Genomic DNA, 22,103 nt, shown 5'->3' on the forward strand with positions numbered 1-22,103 from the left:
TGGCGTAACGGTTAGCGCGACGCTGTGCTACGAACCCGGCGTCCTGAGTTCGATTCCCGCTCACGGCCAACACCCAGTGACGATTATCTGAACCGGTCATGCGCCTCCCCTAGGTCGACTCAGCCTTAAATGAGTATCTGGTGCGGTGTGTAAACACATCGCCACTGGCGAGACAAAGGCGGTCGGGCGTGGTGCTGTTCACCCACCCCCTCGTGTGCCGTGCCGGCCTTCATAGGTGCTCGCTAACAGCACTTGCCCCTACAGTCTGTAAAGGCTATACGGGGGATCTTTGTCTGCGGGTGTGTTTTCCAAACTTAACGTTGGGCCTTTGGGGGCGGGGAATTTCACAACGTTGCTGGAGACAGATAAATGGATGTTGCTGAAGAGGGGAGGGGGTGGAGGACGAGTGAAGGGGCGGGGGGTCGGGGGGGGGTGCAAGAGGGACCCCTCCCTGTGGTTTCGTATTATTTACCCGGGCTCCATATCGGCGGAACATCGTAAAACAAGATTCGCTGAGCGAACAAAATTTAAAATAACATCTCAGCGGGGGCGGTGGGTATGGGGAGGGGGGCCGAGGAGGTTGGGACTTGGGGGGGGGAGCGGCTCGGGACGAGGTCCCAGAGTTGACACGGAACCTGGGTCTGGTCGACCCATTTTGGGCCGGCTGGTGTGAACGAGTCCAGCTTGCCGGTGTCCATGTCGCGTTGCGTGGAGGGTGTGAGTCACGGGATGAGTGAGCGGAGAAATCGCCTGCTTCCCACATCTTGTAGCTCCACTTTAGCCGTACAATTAGTATTGTTGTTGTTGGTGTACGCATCACCATCATCCACGCGGCCTTGCTGTGAGTGATGTTGATTTATCCCAGCAGCCAGTGACTGCTGGTGTGGGGCCCGACGTCCACTCCCTCAACTCCCCCCTCCTCCTCGTCGGCCGCCTCTCGCCGGGCCCCCACCGGTCGGGTGATCGCCTCCCCCCCCGCGCCAGCGCCCTCTCTGAGGGACATCGCTACTCGGCTGGCTCGCCACCGCCCGGGGTTATCCCGCACTCGCCCCCACGGACATCACCACCACGAGAACGCGGTGGCGTGCACGCAAGCGCCCCTGCAGGCGCTTAGGGCTAAGCCCTAATCTGCAGCACACAAGGCTCATGCTAAAGAGTTGTATGGATTTGCGCGCACGCCTCGCCGTTAACGCGATTGTCGCTGTGTCTACACGCTTGTGTCTACACACTGTGTTAACGCGGGTTTATCGCACCCCGCCCTAGTTACTCACGCGGCACACTGCAGGCGCTCGTGTTTCACACACGCGCGCGTAAACACGCGCCAGCGTCGGCGGCCGTGTATGTTTTACTACACGCGCGCCTCACACACGCGCTCAAATTACCAGCACCGCGCCGAGGTTACCCCCACACACACATAAATCACACTGCACCGATCCTCTGAACTAAAGTTTATTACCGGCGCAAATTCCCTCTACCTGGAGGGGGAATACTTTGCGAGAAGAGCTTAGCCTCACTCTGCCGACAAACCCAGTCACTGAAGCGTCCTACCACGTACCTCGAAGCTGGACTCACGGCGTCGCACGGACGCTGTGAGAGACGGAGGGAGAAGGACGAGAGAAAACTTTACCTATCACTTCCTCGTAGCAGCACTCGCTGGCATCACACGGATGCTGCGAGTGGCTCGAGGAGGCAGGATGGCAGGGAGTGGGCCTTGGCGGCCCGAAGGTGGTAGGCAACTGAGTCCAATCGTCCCGGGTTCCTCCTTTTATATTCTTAACTTCAAAGGCCCGGGGTGCCATTGTACCCCGCAGCCAATTATGCGCTTACCCGCGCCGCAGTCGCTCTCCCTGTGTCTTGCTCCCTTCTTGCTCAGGGTTCCGTACTCCGTCCCCCCCCCCCCCCCCGACTTGCACCTCATTGTGGTTGACCCAGGAAACCTTTTCTTTCTAGGCCCATCCAATGTTAAGCCAATTTAGGGGCACCGCAATGTGACCTGTCCTGTGAGGGTCGGCCAATCTCCTGGCACCGGGAAACCGTGGGACTCTCCCTCTAGGGGCCCTTCGGATTAAACCCGGACGTGCCAGGCAACTCCCCGCCAGGACACCACGTGGGTGCGCCGCGTGCGGGTTGTGTGTTTAGTGCGGGGGCCGGGAGGGGATCGCGGCTTTTGCGGAGTTGCTCCGTGGTCGTGTCACCACACTTGCTTCAAACGCACAAGGCGGCCCAGAGTTTCCTTCTGCGTGAACTTAACGCTGACTAAGCAAACAAACAAAATGCACACCACCAAAAATAAAGGGCCGTGTGGCTCGTACGTGGGCCGTGTCAACACAGCCGTGGCATTGTTGCACGGGGAGGGACAGAAGTGGGAAAGAGGCGACCCCGAAGCAACGTCGCCTATCCGACTCCAGCTGAAGGCGTCCGTGCCACGACTGGTTCTGTCTCAAACGACGGTATAAACAGAAACTTCAGCGGTGCGAAGTCTGTGTTTGGTGCTCGGTAGGTACGCGCCCGAGAGAAAAGCGGCCGCAATGATCAACGCTTAGCCCAGAATTTTGAGATAAAAAAACAGCGCTAAAAGGGCCCACCTCGGGATCCCGGCCCTGCCCGGCCGAAGCGACCCCTCCCGGGTAGAGGCACTATCAGAGCCCCATTGTCTCATCGCGGCCTACGGACCTTGTCTCGCACCCCCCCCCCCCCCCCCCCCCAGAAAGGGCATCTCGCACCCCTAGGGGTGAAGACGAAGAAGAACCACTGCGCTAGACTCCTTGGGACTAAACTCGCGTTGGGACTCGAAAAAGGCGTTCGTGAATTCACGCGCGCCGCGTGTCTTCGCCCTCGCTCTGCTATCGCCCCGCGCGTGTGCGGGCGGTGCTGAGGGGTAAAGTTGCCCGCGGTCTCGTCTGCACCCACCACCCCAACTCAGGATGACAGCCCAGCGGAGGGGCTGCGACACCGCGCGTGCGCGCCGCGAGAGCGCCGAGACGACCCGAACAAAGGGAATCGTTCGTTCGCTCATCACCGGCGATCTTCGATCCGCTGCTCGACGAAGACCTCCCCAAAGCCGCCAGCGATATTACAGAATGCGCGCAGCACGCGCACACAAACTGGTTCCGTCGCTCCGTCTCCTCTAAGTAGGCGCCCCTCGCGGGCGCGTCCCTTCGAGCAGGGGACGCGACCCGCCCCGAAGCCCCCCCACCCACTCCCTCCTAACCGCGTGCGGACGATGCCCCGTGAACGTGCGTGCGCGTCCTCCACGTGCTCCTCTCTGCGTCTCGGTGCGATTCTCTGGGGCGCGTCTCCCCGACGCGGCGCTGCGCACGCTCTTCATCAGGTTTCGTTCCGTGTGTGTCGCGAACGACCGCGGTGTCGTCTCTCTGATCCACGCGCCACGCAAGCAGCAGTAGCAGGATCAGGAGCAGTTGTAGCAGCAGGAGCAGCAGCAGCAACAGGAGAAGCAGTAGAATAAGCATCAGCAGGAGAAGCAGCAATAGAAGCAGTAGCAGGAGAAGCAGCAGCAGGAACAGTTGCAGCATCAGCAGCAACAGCAGCAGGAGAAACAGCAGCAGGAGCAGCAGAAGGAGCAGTAGGAGAAGCAGCAGGAGCATCAGCAGCAGGGGCAGTTTCAGCAGTAGCAGCAGCAGGAGCTTGCAGCAGCAGGAGCATCAGCAGCTGGAGCAGCAGCAGCTGGAGCAGCACCAGCAGGGGCAGTTGCAGCAGGAGCATCAGGAGCAGCAGGAGCAGCAGCAGGAGCAGCAGCAGCAGCAGCAGCTGGAGCATCAGCAGCAGCAGCCCCGGTGGATCCGTCGCTCGTCTGTGCGCTCCTCTCTCCGCGATCGCGGCCTCAGCTGCGCCACGGCGCTCCGCCTGCTCCGTTTTATTTCGGTACCGTCTTGGTTACCCCCCTCCTCCTCCTCTCCCTCTGGTAAAGTGGCCGCACTAATTATAACGTGGCCAGCAAAACAGCCTCGCACGTGACAGACGCTGTCTAATGTGAAGCCCCGTGCATCCACAACAACTCGTCTGTCTTACACGTCTCTGTCTTGTCTGCGTGTCTCAGTGCGTGTGTGTGTGTGGGGGGTATTTGACACCGTTGCTGAGCACAGGAAGCTCATCGGCACTGTTAACAAAGTTGTTTTGGGTTTGATCGCGTTAATATTTATCTCTGTTATGGATATTGGTCGCGAAAGCCTCCGTATTAAAGTAGCAGCAGATACAGTTGTAAACACGTGGTCATTATGCTTGGTTCTTTCGGTAAAGTCACGTAGAAGGGAAATCATAAAATAATAAAAATAATAAACAATAAAATTCTCACAAAGTTTCGACTGCAACACAAGCAATCATCATCAGGTGTGAAATCCACAGCAAGAAAATTTCAAATTTTCAAATTTTCTTGCTGTGTTGCAGTCGAAACGTCGTGAGAATTTAATAGTTTTGTTTTTATTATTTTATTATTTCCCTTTTACGCGATTTGGGACGATTTTTGACCCCCCCCCCCCTAAAAAAAAACATGCTTCAAATCGCTTTAAACTATTGTCATTGTAGTGCGTATTTAATGTGACGCTGTACTCTGATGTTGTAGGAGAAGACATTTATAAAAAAAAAGTCTATTTAATTAAGTAGAACGTGTTGTCTATATTTATTTAAAGCTGCGCATTTTGATGTGACGTCACATTTCTCCCCCCCCCCTCGTCACACATTGTCACAAATGTCTGACCCCCCCCCTCCCAGGTGCGTGACGTAATTTATGGACGGCCCCTCAGTGTCTTTGTTGAGATAGGGTCCTCAACATTGGTGGAGGAGCCAATGTGTACACGCCCACTGGCCCCTTGAGCGTGGTGCTAGCGAGAGAAGAGTGACGGGGAGGCGACTGTTGTCGAAGTTTCTATCCGAGAGTCGCTTTGCCGGGCCCCGTGACCAGCAGCGACACTCGGCAGGAAGCGCAGCTCCCACAACACCCCGCAATGGATAATCCGCGCCTTATCAGAACCGTGACCAAAACAATTCGACGTTTCTATGGCCGAGTCCGGTTATTAATAAATGCAACAATCACTGCGACATCCTCCATCAAACGGTGCTTTACATTTGCCCACCAAAATTAAGGTGGTGGCGATAACTGTGGTGGCGGTGGTGATTGATGATGATGGTGGTGGTGGTGGCTATGTTGAATATATTGGTGGTGGTGATGATGGTTATGGTGGTAGTGACTATGGTAATGGGTGGTGGTGATTGATGATGATGGTGGTGATGGCTATGTTCAATATTTTGGTGGTGGTGATGATGATGACGGTGGTAGTGACTATGGTAATGGGTGATTGATGATGATGGTGGTGGCTATGTTGAATATGTTGGTGGTGATGATGATGGTGGTGATAGTGACTATGGTAATGGGTGGTGGTGATTGATGATGATGGTGGTGATGATGATGATGAAGATGGTGGTGACGATGGTAATAGGTGGTGATTGATGATGATGATGGTGGTGGTGGTGACTATGATAATGGGTGGTGATTGATGATGATGATGGTGGTGGTGACTATGGTAATAGGTGGTGATTGATGATGATGGTGGTGGTGACTATGGTAATGGGTGGTGATGATGATGGTGACGATGGTAATAGGTGGTGATTGATGATGATGGTGGTGGTGACTATGGTAATGGGTGGTGGTCACGGTTTGTTAATTTCATCGAGACGCAGCGAGAGGATGAGGATGACAACGATGAAACTGCAACAGCCACCGATGATGGCAACTACGGTCCTGGGGCGAATGACGTATCGTCCCAAAGAGACGGCGATCCCGCAAAAACCAAATTAATTCCCCAAATCAGACCACCGTCTTCCGTATGCGAACAACCGCCTGTGTCACTCCACTGCTGTACGTGTATTATGAAACAATCGATAACTATCGATTCGTCGATGCATCGTTAGGTCCCCATAGTTTGGGAGAGTTCAAACACCAGTTGTTGGTCGACTTATCCCGTCATCCCTTCGGTGCCAATACATTGAGCCACACTAGATTGAATATCAACGGTGATAACAACCGTACGTGGCGACTACCGCAGGCCATAGGAATGTGGAACTTCCATCGCTGTCTCAAGCGACCAAATGATCGCATCACCCGGCATATACCCAGGCTCGCCTGATCTCGGAAGCTAAGCAGGAGTTGAGCCTGCAGAGTGCTCGGATGGGCGACCACCATAGCAGGTGCTATAGGCTGCTTCTGCGGGGCAACGTTGTCAGCAGAGGGCGGTGCTGCAAACTATACCGTTGTCCTGAACTGTGCTCCAACGTCTATGACCCCCCACCCCTCCCTCTTTAACCCGCACTGACAAGCATGAAGTATGGTCAAACAACCCCCACAACTCGAATGGGGCGAACCCTCATCCAGCAGTGGATTGGCGAGAGGTCTGCAGTGTTGCAAGTTGTCAAGTTCCGTCGCCGTCACGGACGTCGCTGCGACCACGCGACACGAGGCGCAGGGCCGGCGAGCCTCGGGGGGGGGGGGGGGTCGAACAACAACAACAAACGAGCCCCACGATGTGAGAAGTCAACAGAGCACGCGACCAGTGCGGGAGACCACCCCCCCCGCCACCGCCGTCGCGCGTTTCGCAAGAGCGTGGAGGCGAAGTCGTTTCGCAACTGCACGAGAATCCCACCACCACCACCACCGCCACCGCCGCGTCCCCAGAGAGGAGCAGCTCCGTGCGCTCCGTGAGTGCGCGCACTGCGCCACGGCGAGTTCACGACGACGTCTGCGGCACGCGCGTCAACGCCGCACCTCCAGCGTCTCGTCGCCTACATTCCTGCGCTGGGAGTCTCGAGGGGAATCGTCGCCACCTCCTGGCGGAGCGGCGGGCCGCCTCGGGCGATAGTTGGCAGCGCGAGACTCTGGGCTGCTTGCCGGCTTTGGTTGTGGCTTTCCTGCCCCCCCCCCCCACGATGAGTTCGATGCACGAGCATCATCATCATCATCCTCCTCCTCCCGCTCCTCCCGCTCGTCGCCTCTCTGGCGTTCCGATGCGCGCGAGTTCGATTCCCGCTCACGGCCAATACCCGGTGACGATTATCTGAACCAGTCCTGGGCCTCCGTCTCTAGGTCGACTCAGCCACAAATGGGTACCTGGTGCGGTGTGTAAACATCGTCACTGGGGAGACAAAGGCGGTCGGGCGTGGTGCTGGCCACCCACCCTTTTGTGTGCCGTGCCGGCCTTCATAGGCGCTCGCTAACATCACTTGCCCCGACAGTCTGTCAATGCTATACTGGGGGGGGGGATCTTGTCTTGTGCATGAACCCGTGCGTGTCTCCGTGTCTCGGCGTCCCAGAGGCCTCCGTCTCTCGCCCTCTCCCACAGACACCGCCATGCAGGTCGCCACCGCGCTCTGCGCTGCGCTGCTGTGGGCATCGCGGATGGAGGCGGGTGAGTGACCTCTCGGCCCGACTCGCCACGCCGACTCCGTCACCACTCTCGCCCATCAGGCACCGTCCCTTCTCGCGTGGTGGGCGTGAGCCCTGGTGCACGCGACGACGATGATGATGACAGTGATACAATGAACATTCGATTATGATGGTTTCGATGATGATGTTAATGATGTTTTGGTATGAAAGTATGTCAACTGGAAAATCCATTGGGAAATAAACATCTCGCTTTCGAGGGTATCAATTGATGATCATAACGATGATGGTGATGATGGTGATGAACATAACGATCGTGACAATGTTGGTGATCATCATTAGTACCAAAATATATTAATAGGGGTTTTCCCCTTTTTCTGGCAACAAAACTGAAACCTTTTTACAAGGATTCATATCAGCATTAACCACAATACTTGTGGTCAAAATGCAACAAAAAAACACTCTGATAATAAATGCATTGTCCTTGCAACTGATTGGTCCACACCAGAGACGGCTTTCTTTTGAGCCTCTGAGCCTCGTCTCAATTGGTGCTCGACCAGAGGACGTCAAAAGGCGCACAGCTCAAAGACAATGCTCTATCAAAGTAATGAAGGCTCGGGGTTATGATACATTATTAATTATAAATGTTGGTGATCGTAACAATGACAATGATGACGATGCCCCCTCCCCCCCGCACGTGTCGCGCGCGCACAGCCATCTACGCCGGGGTGCGCGTGCGCGTGCGTCCGGGCTGGGCGGTGCGCGCGCGCGCGGGGGACCGCCTGAGCCTGTGGTGCGAGGTGACCCTACTCGGGGGGCTCCCCGGGGGACCCCTCTCGCCCGTCGCACACGACCCCGACCTCCCGGCCGCCGTCACCGTGCGCTGGCTGCGTGTGCCGAGTTCCGAGGGAGGGGCTCGCGACCCCGCGCCGCTCGCGCTCGTGCTGGAGACGCGAGGGACGCAGGCGAGCGGCGCATCGCGTCGGCGTTCCGCGTTCCACGATATTCGCGGCGAGCAGAGGCGGCGTTAGCCCCGCGGTGTAAAGCGCGCGCGCTGCGCTCCTGACGAGGGACGCGCTCCTCTACGCCGCGGTGTCTCACTCAGTAGCGCTCACCACACGTTCAATCTCATCAACACACTGGAATGGGCTCGTCTGTGATTTCTGGCGCCTTTGAATCATCATCATCATCATCTCTCGCTATCCGTGCGGCGCGTCACCAACACCGAGTCGTTGTGGGTTGCAGGCGCCGCGAGCCGGGCCGGGCTACGGCGCCCGCGTGCGGAGCGGGGAGCTCTGCGTGGAGGCGATGTGCGGCCGCCGTCTGGGACAGAAGCTCACCCTGGGCCCACTCCGCGGGGACGACGCCGGCGGCTACGCGTGCGAGGCCGCCTGGGACCTCCCGCGCTCCGCGGGGGCCACGGGCTCGGGCCGGGGGCCGCGCGCTGTGGCGCGTGCCTACGCCTACGTCCACGTCGACGGCAGCGGTGAGCGCGGCGGGGTTCGTTCGGCACGAGTTGAACACCCCGGGATTCTGGACAAGCTCGTCACGTGGCCCGAGGCGGTAATCGGTGAGCGACCCCGTCGCCTCCTCTCGGTGTCTCCGTGTCCGAGTGCAGGAGCCGCGGTCGCGTTCTCGGTCCGCGTGTGGCCACCCGAAGCATCCTCCGTGGCCGAGGGGCACCGCGCGGAGCTGTGGTGTCTCGTGTCCGGTCTCCCTGCGTTCCGCTCGGCCACGGGTCCCGGCGCCGACTCGGAGTCGAACTCGGCCGTGGCCGTCCGCTGGTTCCACGCCCCGGCGGGTGCGAATCGCCTCCCGGTGCACGGCTCGTCACGAGGCGGCGCTCTGACGCTGGCTCAGAGGTCGGGGGGGGGCCGCACGGCTGAGACGCCGGGTTCCAATCCGGGAATCAGCCGCTGCCCGTGATGAAACAGGCTCCGCGGTGTCGTGAGTTGATGGTCTCCATCACCAATGCCTCGCGCGATGGAGAAACGGCTAATCCGAAGAACCAGTGGTAGCGCACGTGCCGCTTGTTCCTGCTTGTTTTTGTCGGCTCGCAATCTGGCAGGCCGCTGCAGTGTATTCACCATGAAACACAGTGGGTGTTGAAGATCCCATCGTGAGATTGGGGATAAGTAGGCCACGGTGTGTTGGCTTCATGGTCCGCATCTTAATGATATCCACTAATTACTCAACTGGGATTACGCATTGTAACATCGTCCCCTGCCGTGACACTTCGCGCCGTTACTCGTCATCGCCTCGCCCGATTGTCGCATGCGTACCACGTGGGCAAATGTATTATTATCATTGACACCACCAATAGGATTTATACCACCACCACCACCATCATCACCACCATCACCATCATCTTAGACCGTGACCAGCACACCTCCTTAACCCATAACTACCCCCCCCCCAAACTCCCTTCCCCAACCCCCGCAGGAGTCGCGGCCACAGAGAAGGGCTCCGTGCTTCTGAGTCGCACGACGAGTGGCGACGTCTGGGCGCACGAGCGGCACAAGTGAGGCCCACGGCCCACGGCCCGGACACAATCACCGAGTTCACAGCCAACGCCCCGCGGGGCCAAACGCCAATACCCCGCCCGCTCGCCACTCAGCGACGGCGAGGTCACCACGGCGCCTGTGCCAGGCTAGGTGCACCACGGTGGAGCCACCAAAATGAGTCCGTGCCGAGAGACCAGGGATCGTCATCCAGGGCCCTCACGCCACACGAGGCCGACCACCTCGAAAGGTTCCGCAATCGATATCGATCCTTCAAGCAATCGATATCGATCCGTCAACTGCACGCACCCCAGCCGCACTGCTCGGGCACTGTGCCCTGTTTGTTTGACCAGTCAACACCGCGCTGATAGATATTTCTCAGTTTCTAACTTCATCACGCCCGGTCACGCTCGTTTCGAATTTCAAGTCGCTCCGAAGCAAACCGTGACCGCAACTGTTCTCGTGCGAGTAAAGGTTCACACATCGCCCCTCCTCGTCCAGCTACACTGCCTCTCTGTGTACCATCGTGACCACTTGACATTTCTCACATCCAGTTTGTAAATCTCGCCACCGCCTGCCTCCTCCTCACCGCCTCTTCTCTCATCTCACGGCACGCTCCTGCTCCGCTATCCGCGTTCTAAATCGTTGCTGTTTCTTTCTGTTCGTCCTCCTCCTTGCCCACAGTCCTCAGTATCGCTCGTTCTCACCCCTAAGCCCCTTCTTCACTCGAATAAACTGCCCTTGCACGTCAATCACTCTCTCTCTTCTCCTAAACCCCTCTCATTCTCTCTTGCCCACCCTGTCTTCCCCACTCGCATGAACGCCGCCTTCGCTGTCCCCAACTCCCCATGGTCACCCACCATCAATCTAACCCCGGCTCATTCCCAGCTTCGTTTATTCCACGCATCGCCACCACCACCACCGCCGCCGCCCCCACCACCACCCCCACCACCACCACCCCCACCACCACCACCCCCTCCACCACCACCACCACCCCCACCCCCCACCCGCACCACCACCACCACCACCCGCACCACTACCACCTCCACCACCACCACCACCCGCACCACCACCCCCACCACCACCCCCACCACCACCCCCACCCGCACCACCACCACCCCCACCACCACCACCACCCCCACCACCATCACCCCCACCATCACCACCACCAACACCACCACCACCCCCACCACCACCCGCACCACCACCACCCCCACTCGCACCACCACCACCCGCACCACCACCACCTCCACCACCACCACCCGCACCACCACCACCACCCCCACCACCCCCCCCCCCCCCCACCACCACCACCACCCCCACCACCACCCCCCCACCACCCCCCCGTGTCGAGCCCCGCGTCTGCGCGCCCCTCCGCGCAGGAGCCGCTTCGCGAGCGGCGCCGTCTGCATGGAGGCCGCGTGCCTCTCCTCGTCGTTCCGTCTCGAGATCAACGACTTCTCGGCGGGCGACGGCGGCCGCTACTCGTGCGAGGTCCTGGACCGCTCTGGCGAGGAGACCGCCAAGGCCGGCGCCGAGACGATACTGCTGCTGCTGCTGGGCGAGGGACACGGTCGGTTTCTTGCCGTCACCCGCCGGGAATGGAGTTGAAAATTTGACTTTTAACTTTCGTGACCGCAGGAATTCATATTTTTGGGTTCTTTCGGCAAAGTCACGTAGATAGAAACATTAAAGTAAATAATATAAAATTACGACGTTTCGATCACGACGATCGCTTATGTTGTGATCGAAACGTCGTAGTTTTTATTTTGTTTACTTTAATTTTTCTATTTACTTGACTTTACCGAAAGAACCAAAGAATAAGAATGGAGTTTATTTTAAGATGTAATTTGTAATGATGCATTCCCCACCCACCCACCCCCCGCCACCGCCACATTCTGTCTTTCTGGATTAACGTTTGATGCCGTTTCAAGCGACACGTCGCGTATCTCAAATCGCTACGTTTGGGGGCCGTGGGAATCGCTCGACTTGTCAGCACAATAATGACCGCATTAATCGCTTGCACGTGCGACACTTTCATTTGTGGGGCTATGTCGGGTGGTGAAGGGTTTCACGACGTAAAATTCGGGCCAGATGATTACGTGACCGAGCCACAAATTAACTAAGAATCGTGACATTGGCCGCGAAAGACACGCATCGACTCAACGTGATCCTGGACGCGCTACCGGCGTCACGCCACGAGGACGGCATTCGGGGTGGAGAAGGACCCGCGGAGGTGGATATCACAGAACGACCGCCGAGGTCCCTTCAACCGGGCAGCGCTTTCCCGTCCCACAGAGCAGCCGCGCGAGCGGCGTCCCTCGAGGGAGCCGTGGCGGCGTGCAGGCGGCGGCGGTGAAGAGGCCGTTTGATAAGCACCCAGAGCCCGGCAATCGGCAACGACAACAAATCCCACGTTCTGCTTCTGATGTGTATCGATCGCCCCCCCCCCTCCTACCGCCCACCTCGGATCCCCGCCAATGCCGGTACGTCGGCGGCGTCCCACCAGCAAAGCGCGAGGGCCACGGGATCGGGCAGGAGTCGGATGGCGGCCTCGTAGAGGCCTCGTCTCGGAGCGCGGCCCCTGTGCTTGTGGTCCCCACGCAGGCGGAGCCGCCACGGCCACGCCGCCGCCGCCGGGGTGGCGTCACGAAGAGGAGTTCTCGGGGGACGGGGAGGAGGGCGGCGAGGGGGCAGAGATCCCCGCGGGCCTCCTCGAGACGACGACTCCGCCTGGAGCGCTCTTCCCCGCCGAGCACGCGTTCACGGAGGAAGGCGAGCAACCCCCCCCCACCCTCCGACACGAGCGGCCGCGTGACCTCGATAGCGGCGCCCCCCCCTCCCCCCCCCGGTTGTACTCGCAGAACGACCACCACGGACGTCGCGGGTCGAGTCAAAATACCAACGCGGCACGGAACGCGCCACGAGCGGTGACGCGTTCGTCGCTCGTCTCGAGGGGCTCGCGGTTCGAGTCTGCCAGGCCGCGTCCCTGCCCGTTGCCGCGGGCGCACTTCCGTGCGGTGCGAAAGAAGTTCAGCGCGCGCACGCACGTGCAGAGCAGCACGGGCATCATGGGAATAGAGTCGCCAATTGCGTGGCCACGTCAGGGCTCAAATGTGCCACATTTGTAAAACGACCCCGCGAGTTACTCCACTGGGATGACTCGCAGCAACACTGCCCCCCCCCCCCCCGCTGCAGACCGCGTGGCAACGTCAGCGCCTTCCCTCCTCCTCCCCCCTTGGCCACGGCTCAGGTGCCGAGGGACGGCCCCTCGGATTGCTGCCGGTGGTTAAAGCGCGCGCGCGAGTGCGTGCGGGCTGCCGCGGCTCGCCGCGTCTCGGCGCGGTGCAGAGGTCGTGGCCGCAAGACGCAGAGGACGTGCCGAGTTGCGAACGGGCCGAATTTTTTAAATGAAGTTGAAATAAGAGCGACGGAGGTTAAACAGCTCCATCATCTCACTCGCCCCCCCCCCCCTTCCCTCTCACCCCCCGCAGTCTACTTCGGGCCGCTGAGCGCGCGCGTGACCCCACAACCCCTGGTCCACGCGCGCCAGGGCTACCCCCTCTCCCTGGTGTGCGAGGCGGCGGGGGGCGCCGCCACCCCGGGCTCGCTGCCCCCCCCCGCACAGCCAAATCGTCGCGCTGTGGACGCACGCGCCCCTGGGCCACACGGGGCCTCCACGCGCACTCCTCGTGGAGTGGCTGGGAGGGGGAGGAGGAGGAGGGGGAGGAGGGGGAGGAGGAGGGGGAGGAGGCGCCCCAGGGCTGAGAAAGGTGCTGGCCGAGACGCTCTCCGCCAGGCTGTGCCCCGGGGCGCAGGACGACGAGGCGGACGAGGCGGACGAGGAGGAAGGGGACGGGGGGCTGCCTTTGCCGCGACGGCGGTGGGGGGCGTCGCGAGAGGAGGGGGGGTGCGCCTGGGGCGCGCGCCGTGCGAGCGTGCTGGCCCTGCGCAGCGCGACGCTGCAGGACGCGGGCTCCTTCGCCTGCGTGCTGCTGGCGCTGGCGCGGGGTCACCGCGTGCTGGCGCGCGCCGTCGACGTCGTCCGCGTGGAGGTCGGCGCCGGTAAACTGCGCGGGGTTGGGGGGCGGGGGAAGGGCTGTTGGGGGGGGGGGGGCTCCAGACACGCGCCACTGTCACCACGCAGAGTCCGACTCGCGGCCGTGGTGATGCTAATTGTTATTTTTAGACTTAAAACTTTCGTGACTGCAGGGATTCATATTCTTGGCTCTTTCGGTAAAGTCACGTAGATAGAATTTTTTTTTTTAATAAAAATAATAAGATAAAATAAATAAAATAAAAATAATAATTTGTTTTCATTATTTTTCAACGTATTATTTTCATGTAATTTTTTTTTTTTTTAAGATTTGTTTTTTCTATTTACGTGACTTTACCGAAAGAACCAATCATATAATATAATCTTGATTTGAAGCTTTCGTGACTGCAGGAATCCATACTCTTTGGTTCTTTCGGTAAAGTAACGTAGGTAAAGAAATAAAAATAAAATAAATCACGACGTTTCGATCGCAACACAAGCGGTCGTCCTCAGGGAGAAAATACAATCCAGCAGTGGAACTGCTGAACCAGCGAGAGAGCTGTTACAACAAGAGGTTATATATGTGGCGATGGGCAAGCAAGCGGGGTCTGAGCTGGAAAGGAATTCCATCCACGGACGCAAGCACGTCAGTTGTATTAATGGGGGAGATTAGGGAGAGAGGGATTATGGAGGGAGATTAGTATGAAATGAGTTTCCGTCACCGCATAAGAGTATCATGTCCGCATATGCGCACAACAGCAGTGTCAATGAGAGATTAGCACCATGAGAGTGCAATCAAAAGGGCACGTGAGCATCCGACCTGCCTATGTCAGCTGTTATTTCCGACTCTCTGTGTGTCTCTCTCTCTATGCCTCTCTCTTCGATCTCTCACATATCCTTTGGATTGCGTGTTGGTAATTACAAGCCCATAGGCTGCACAAAAATCGAGCAGCCTCCTGCCGTTGTTATTGAGCTGATCTGGCCCATGCCTTACAATTACTCTAGACCAGGTGCCAGCATCATGACCAACTCGGGCATTGAAGTCACCCAACAAGATGACTCTATCTCGAGGGGCCACTTTAGCTAGCACCTGTGACAGGAGGTCATAGAAGGCATCTGACTCATTGGCCTTGCCTGCATCTCACCACGGATGTTCGTCTTCAGTGGGGGCATAAGTAATCACGACCACCACTCCTCGCCTCTGGTTGATGGAAAGGTGAGCCCAAAGTAGCCTGGGGCTTACAGCTTCCCACACATCACCGCCACGCTCCCACTCCCCTTCATACTTTTGTTCAGAAGAAGAGCCACTTCATGTTGTTTGGCAGTCTCCTTCCCCGAGTAGAGGACTATCCATCCCTCATGGTGGCAGGAGCCAGAGCCGGTCCACCGGACCTCCTGAATACCACAGAGATCCAGGCGGTATTGGTCCAGCTCCCGATAGAGGAGTGGCAGCCTCTCCTCCGCACTGAGCATTCGAACATTCCACGTGGCCACACGCAGTGGTTTTTTGTTGTTTATGGAGGTGTCCCGAGGGTAAGGATTCTGTCTCCTGGCTCCGCCAAATGGGGTTTGGCCAGGAGACGTCATAGACGCCTGTCCCCCCGGGGCCTCCGGCACAAGCTTATTTATAAAATGTTGTGGTCGTGGTTTAGTGGTAATTAATTGAAGGTGGAGGGGTTACCAACCACTCGCACCCATCTAGAGCCCCCATTTAGCCGCTGTGGTGGTTACAAATGCCCTGAGGGGAAAGGCCAATCGGAATTGGCCCTCCCCCCACGGCACTGCCCACGACAACGTTGCCCGTCCGGCACCACACCTGCCCACCCACCCTACCCACACCTGGATGGAGATACGAACCCGCGCCTGGATGTCGCGCCTGTGCCGGGTGCGACCCGAACAAACCCGCGCTCCGGTCTCTCTCCCCACCCCCCAAACTTCTCAGCTCCCGCTCCGTCGATCGCACCGATCGCAGTGCGCCTCTCTCCCGCGTCGCCCCTCTTCGTGCCGCTGGGTGGCGATGCGACGCTGTGGTGCTCCGTCGACTCCTCCTCCCTCTCCGAGGTGTCCGTCAGCTGGAGCGTCGCCGACGCCGCCGCCTCGTCGTGGACGCCGCTGCTGGGGCTGCGATCCGACGGGGAGCCCTGGGTGCACGAGCGCTCGAGGCGGCGCCACGCGCTCGGGCGCCTGTGCCCGGATGCGGCGCCCTGCGGCCCGGACGGCCGCCTGCACCGCCTGGTGCTGCGCGCGTTCGGCGTGGGCGACCAGGGCCGCTACGCGTGCGAGGTGGCGGGGCACGGGGCGCTGGGCGCGGGCCGACTCATGGCTCGCGACGAGGTCCTGGTGCTGCTGCTGCTGGACGGTGAGTAATTAACACGAGTCACCACCACGAGTCACTAACACTAGTCACCACCACAAGTCTCCACCACGAGTCTCTGCCACGCACCGCAGGGTTGGTGCACAGCGGCGGGTTTCTTGCGGTAGAGACCCGGTTTGCCCCACGTGTAGCCATGTCCGGAAAGAGCGTTTGTACTTTTTTGATGAGGACAAATTAATCGCGCGGTGACTTGTGCCGCCGTGCGGTTTGTACAATTTCGCAAGTCAATCAGTACATTTTTACTGACATCCCCCCCCCCCCACACACACACCTTTCTACCCACACACACACATACCTGCCTACCCACACAAACATCTGCCTACCCACACACACACACACACCTGCCTACCCACACACACACCTACACACACACCCCTGCCTACACACACACACACACCTACACACACACACACCTGCCTACCCACACACACACACACACTCCTGCCTACCCACACACACACCTACACACACACACCTGCCTACACACACACCTACACACACAAACACCTGCCTACCCACACACCCAGACGGAGAAACGGAGCCGAGCCGAGCGCCGCCTCTGGGCCCCGGCTCCGCGACGCGACCCCCCAGCGGCGGGGCCACCGGCGGCCCGCCCGCTGAGGGGGGGCACAGCGGCGAGGTGCTGCGCCCGGAGGACGTGGGGGGGGGCGCCCTCACCGCCTCACCAGGGGGCCGAGAACGACCGGGCCCGAGGGCAGGTGACGGAACCGCGAAGAAGATTTATCTCCCACTCTCTCTCCCGCTCTCTCTCCCGCTCTCTCTCCCGCTCTCTCTCTCCCTCTCTCTCCCGTTCACTCTCCCCCTCTCTCTCCCGCTCTCTCTCCCCTCTCTCTCCTGCTCTCTCTCTTTTTTTTACGATCAGAGGAAACAAGAAGATGCTCGGTGTAGTCGGCACATTGCTTTGTTCATCATTTTGTTTTTTTATCTTTGCTTTAAGTAAACCCCCCCCCCTCTCTGCCCCCTCTCTCTTTACCGCCTCTCGCTCACTCTTTCGCTCTCTCTCGTTCTCCCTCTCGCTCTCTCTTTTTTTTTACTACGACAAGTGCTGCATCTGCACGCAGCCCTTCTCGCAGTCCAACGGCCTCCGACGGGTAGCATATATCTGCATGCAGAGCTCTCCGTCATCTGCCACCGAGCACACGGCCTCCTCCAGTGCCCATTGCTCCTTGAAGGCGGCACGGCGTGGGTCAGCCGCGCATGGCGGAACTCCAGCCCACACACCCTGGCTCCGACCAGAGCGTGGAAGATGCCCAGGCTGCTGGCCGGACGTTTCCCCTCCAGGGCCACCTTCCTTGCCCTATATATGGCGAGCTTGGCGTAGCTGACGAGCACGTTGACCAGCCCCTGAAGATGTTGGGGTCCGTCGTCCTTCGGGTATCCAAAGATGAGGACCGTCAGGGAGAAGTGGAGGCTGAACCTTAGAAGGATGTTTCTCAGGACCTCGAAGAACAAGTCCAGGCTTTTGCACTCCACGTATTGATGTGCCACCGTCTCCACTTTACCGCAGAACCGGCACTCCGGGGACGTGTCGGTGAAGCGTGCCAGGGAGGCTTTGGTGGTGACGGTGCCATGGGCGATGCTCCAGCTGAGGTCACCGATGCGGTTGTATGTCGGGCTGGAGTAGAGTTGCCTCCAGCGAGGCCTCTCTGGAGAGATGCAGGGCAGGGCTTTTCTCCAGGCATGGTCCTTGTGGCTCCTCATGGTGTCCTGTTGGTGAAACCGGACCATGTATGAGTAGAGCACCTTCCTCTTTACATTTGCGAAGGCCACCTCCGGTAGGTCTTCCAGCTGGCACAGGTTGTGATCCACCTTCGCTTGTCGGTAGTGGCGATGCAGTGGCACGACGGAGAGCTCCGGTGGAGGGGGACCGAGAGGGGCCTCGTCATCCCCAACGCTGATGGGGAGCGTTCTCCCCGCTACCGCTGAGAAGGCTCCCTTGGCTTCGGCCAGGATTCGGGCAGCCACCCGGAGCGACTGCAGCCCCCGTCTTTGCGGCCACGTCTGCTGGTCCGAGCCACCGGCCCCGTGATTCAGGCTCTACCAGATCTCCCATCCTGGTGAGCCGCGCGTTGGCGAAGTGCCTCTCCATGCCGGGGGTGGCGGTGGTGGATGGCAGCTTTGTCTGTGGGTTCCTGAGGATCGGTTCGAAGACCAGATCCTCGGCCGATCGCGGCTGGTTCAGCCTCCTGACGGCGAGGGAGCTCCATGTGTGCAGGACACTCCTGTAGAAAGGTGGCAGCTGTCCCAGTGGGAGGCCCTGCAGGTCTATGTAGAAAAGTTGTTTGGAGCACTGCAGACCCCCCAGCTGTTTCAGGAGGAAGGAGGCCGTGACGCTCCAGGCCGGTGCAGGGGCGGCGTGCAGGAACTTGTGTGCGGCCTGCAGTCGGAAGGTGGCCAGCTGACTCCGCACGCACACCAGCCCGTGACCGCCCTCGTCCAGTGGCAGGGCCAGACCCCAGCCGCGACCAGGTGTCCTCCGCCCGACCAGAAGAAGTCGAGGACTCGCTTCTGAAGCGCGTTGACGAGGCTCATGGGGGGGTGCAGGGAGAAGAGTCGGTGCCACAGCATGGACGTCACCGGCTGGTTCACCACCAACGTCTTTGTCCTGAAGGTGAGGAACTTGCACAGGCGACTCCAGGTGCCCAGCCGCTCCTTCACCTTCTCCTCCAGCTCGACCCAGTTCCTTTGCGGTGGTTCCTCTTCTGGTCCGAGGAACACCCCCAGGTGGTGCAGCGAAGTTGTGCTCCAATTGATGGTTTTTGTCATCTCCGGACACTCGGTCATGTCCCACGCTCCAACCAGCAGTCCGCTGCACTTTTGCCAGTTCATTTTTGATGAGGAGGCCTTCGAAAAGACCTGCTGACACTCTTGTAGCAGGGCGACATCATCCAGAGAACGAAGAATGAGGAGGATGTCGTCGGCGTATGCCGTCAGGATCAACTTGACACTTGGTTCCCTTGTCAAGGGCCAGGAACGCGAATGGGATGCCGAACCTCTGCGACACTGCAATGAGGTCCCTGACCAGGAAGATGCCGTCATGGATGGATCGTCCGGGGATGGTGTAGGACTGGTCCCTGTTTACGACTTGTGCAATCACCCCTTTCAGTCACAGGGAGAGAGCCTTTGTCAATATTTTGTAGTCTGTGTTCAGGAGGGACACCGGACGCCAGTTTTGTAGGTGCCTCAGGTCTCCGTTCTTGGGAAGCAGAGTGAGCACCGCCCTCCTCCAAGACTGAGGCATCACCCTGGTGACAGAGGCTTCCTCCAGCACCTTTCTGTAGTCCTCCCATAGGGATGGCCAAAAAGCGGCGTAAAACTCCCCTGTTAGCCCGTCTAACCCTGGGGATTTATTTTGGGCCAGTCCTCTTACAGCTGCGTCAAGGTCATTCCTGGTGAGCTTTTGCTCTAGTAGCTCTTTCCCGTCTTCCCCCAGGGTGGGTAGACCGCTTCATGCCTCCGCCTGGGCCGCTCCCGATGTTTCTTCAGGGGAGAACAGGCTGCCGTAGAAGTCTCTGATGATGGTCGACTTCTGCTGGAGTTCGTGCGCCAGGACACCGTCACCATCAAAGAGGCACTCCATGGATTTGCGTCTCCCGTTCTGCCTCCCGAGGGAGTAGAAAAGCAGGGATCCTGTGTCGAGGTCGGTGATAAGCTTCACCCGGGAGCGCACAAATGCCCCCCTCGTCTGCTCCTCCTGTAGCCCTTTGAGATGCTCCCTATTCTCCTCGTATTTTCGGAGAAGAGCAGGGTCGCTGTTCTAGGCGAGCAGACCCTCCAAATCGAGGACTCGGGCTTCCATGTTGGTGATGTTCGCGTTCTTCAGTCTGGTGCTCCCCCAGCTGTATTGTTGGCACAACAGCCTGGTGGGCACTTTTCCCATATCCCACCACTGGGCCAGAGAGTCGAACTGTGTTTTGGTTTTTCGCCACTCTTCCCAGAAGTCCTCGAACATTTCTATGAAGGAGCCATCCTCCAGCAGCGAGTTGTTAAAATACCAGTGGGACGCGCCCTCGTGGGCCCTCTCCAGCCTGACACGGAGCACGATGAGGTTGTGGTCCGTGAAGGGTGCCGCCCTGATGCCAGACGTTATGGCGCACGTCACAAAGCTCTTGGAGATGTAAAATATGTCGAGCCTGGACTGTGTCACCGAGCCATCGCGCCTCGTCCTCGTGTACGTGAACTGGCGTTGGCCAGGGTGATGTATGCGCCACACATCCACCAAGGCGGCGTCCTCCAGGAGTCCCTGCATTTCCCTCTTTGGCCCAACTCCCCCCGGCTGCCTACCCGATCGATCCAGGGCACCGAGTGTGCAGTTGTGGTCGCCACCCACAATCACGCACTCGTCGTCCGGGATCCCGGCCAAGGTGCCTCCTCAGGAAGTGCAGAAACGGGATCTTCTCCTTGTTGGTCACCGGCGCGTACACGTTCAGTAGGTGGGTGGTGACATCGCCCACCCTGACCGTTACCCCGAGCAGCCTTTCCTTCACCACTTCGGTCTGGGTGATGAGCTCGGGATTTAGCAAACAGGGTCGCGGCTCCACAGGAGGTGTTATCAAGGTGGCTGTAGAAGGAGTCCCCTCCCCATTCCTTCCTCCAGTCATCCTCGTCCTCGACCATGAGATGCGTCTCCTGAATGAAGAAGACAGAGGCAGCGTGTTTCCTTGCAAGAGACATTGCGGAAAACCTCCGCACTGCCTCCCTGCACCCGTTCACGTTTAGGGAGACGATGTACATAGGCATTGCTTGTTCCTTGCCTCCGTGGCCTCCCCCCTAGTAATTTGTTTGCGGAAGTATCTCAGCCTTGCGCTCTCCCTGCCCCGGGACTCGAGTCCCTGCTTGGCGAAGAGTCTCTCGGCTTGAGTCACAAAGCCTTTATTGCCTTGCTGTCCATCCCTCGAGCCAAGGCAATGTCCGCTCTGTCCTTCCTCACGTTAGTCTCGTCGAGGAAGTGCCAAAGATCTTCCGGGGAGACCAGGGAAGTCTGAGGGTCAAGGACTGTAGACCCCTGGCTGCTCTCGCTCCCCACGCTGAAGCAGTTGTCCCGGTCTGAGTCTATTTCCCCGGCGTCTGGCTCCGCTGGAAGAGCTGCAGCGGCTGGGCTGGCGCATGGCCCAGCGGCGTCTTCTCCCCCAGTGTCAGGGACGGCCTGGGATGGCTCCTGCTCAGGCTCTTCGGGTGGATGGCCCCGGGGTGTCTCTTCCACTGGTTTTGGGTCAGCAGTGGGACTGGGAACTTCCTCCTCATTCCTATCCATTTCGTCCTCGCCCTTGTTGAGTGTCCTCGATGTCTCTCCACTGACTTCCTCCTCCTGGTCGAGGGCTGAGCAAATAGGATTTGTCCTCGCTTCATGCATAGCTGGTGGGGAGTGAGTCTCTATGACCACAGTAGACGGGTCGATTTCCGTGGCGATGGCACCTTCATCGTCCACGGTCTCCTGCTGTGGAAACCCGTCCCCAGACGCACGCTGCTTCTTCCTCTTGGCAGGTTTCTTCCTCGCCGCCCGCGCGTCACTCGGCGTGGCGTCCGGGATGGCGAAAGCCGCGTCTTCGGCGTCTGGAAGCTGTTCTGCTTCCTCCCCTGGTGTGGGGGGTTTCACCGCTTCTTCCGGTTCGAGGTCTGGGAGGGGATCCTCCTCTGAATTTGACCCTTGCGATCCGGGTTCTTCTGTATTTTTCTCTTGCGATTTGTTGGTTGAGGCGGCGATGTTGGGGCCACGACCTCAGGTGTAGGAGGCTGCGTGGCTGGCGGGTCCGATGTGGGCTGTTGAGGGCCTTGATGCAG

The 22,103-nt window shown here is 59.0% G+C and overlaps 1 protein-coding gene across 4 annotated transcripts; it reads left to right on the forward strand.

The window, feature by feature from the left end:
• The first annotated feature begins 5,208 nt into the window (after positions 1–5,208).
• LOC144732178 (uncharacterized) lies at positions 5,209–17,004 on the forward strand. Of its 4 annotated transcripts, none has more exons than XM_078613528.1 (10): positions 6,648–7,494; positions 8,105–8,355; positions 8,636–8,876; positions 9,009–9,191; positions 9,833–9,911; positions 11,274–11,464; positions 12,499–12,666; positions 13,386–13,956; positions 15,870–16,286; positions 16,829–17,004. In XM_078613528.1, exons 1-10 carry the CDS (start codon positions 7,284–7,286, stop codon positions 16,920–16,922), a joined length of 2,406 nt encoding a protein of 801 aa, XP_078469654.1. In that variant the 5' UTR covers positions 6,648–7,283; the 3' UTR covers positions 16,923–17,004. The 4 variants fall into 4 exon arrangements, with proteins under 4 accessions (XP_078469657.1, XP_078469654.1, XP_078469655.1 ...); XM_078613532.1 differs by having other exon boundaries at positions 7,356–7,415; XM_078613531.1 differs by lacking the exons at positions 15,870–16,286; positions 16,829–17,004 and having other exon boundaries at positions 5,209–6,708; positions 7,350–7,415; positions 13,386–13,743.
• The last annotated feature ends 5,099 nt before the right edge of the window (positions 17,005–22,103 follow it).

This window comes from Lampetra planeri, chromosome 41 (genome assembly GCF_965212315.1).
Source record: "Lampetra planeri chromosome 41, kcLamPlan1.2.h2, whole genome shotgun sequence".
Classification (NCBI taxonomy): domain Eukaryota; kingdom Metazoa; phylum Chordata; class Hyperoartia; order Petromyzontiformes; family Petromyzontidae; genus Lampetra; species Lampetra planeri.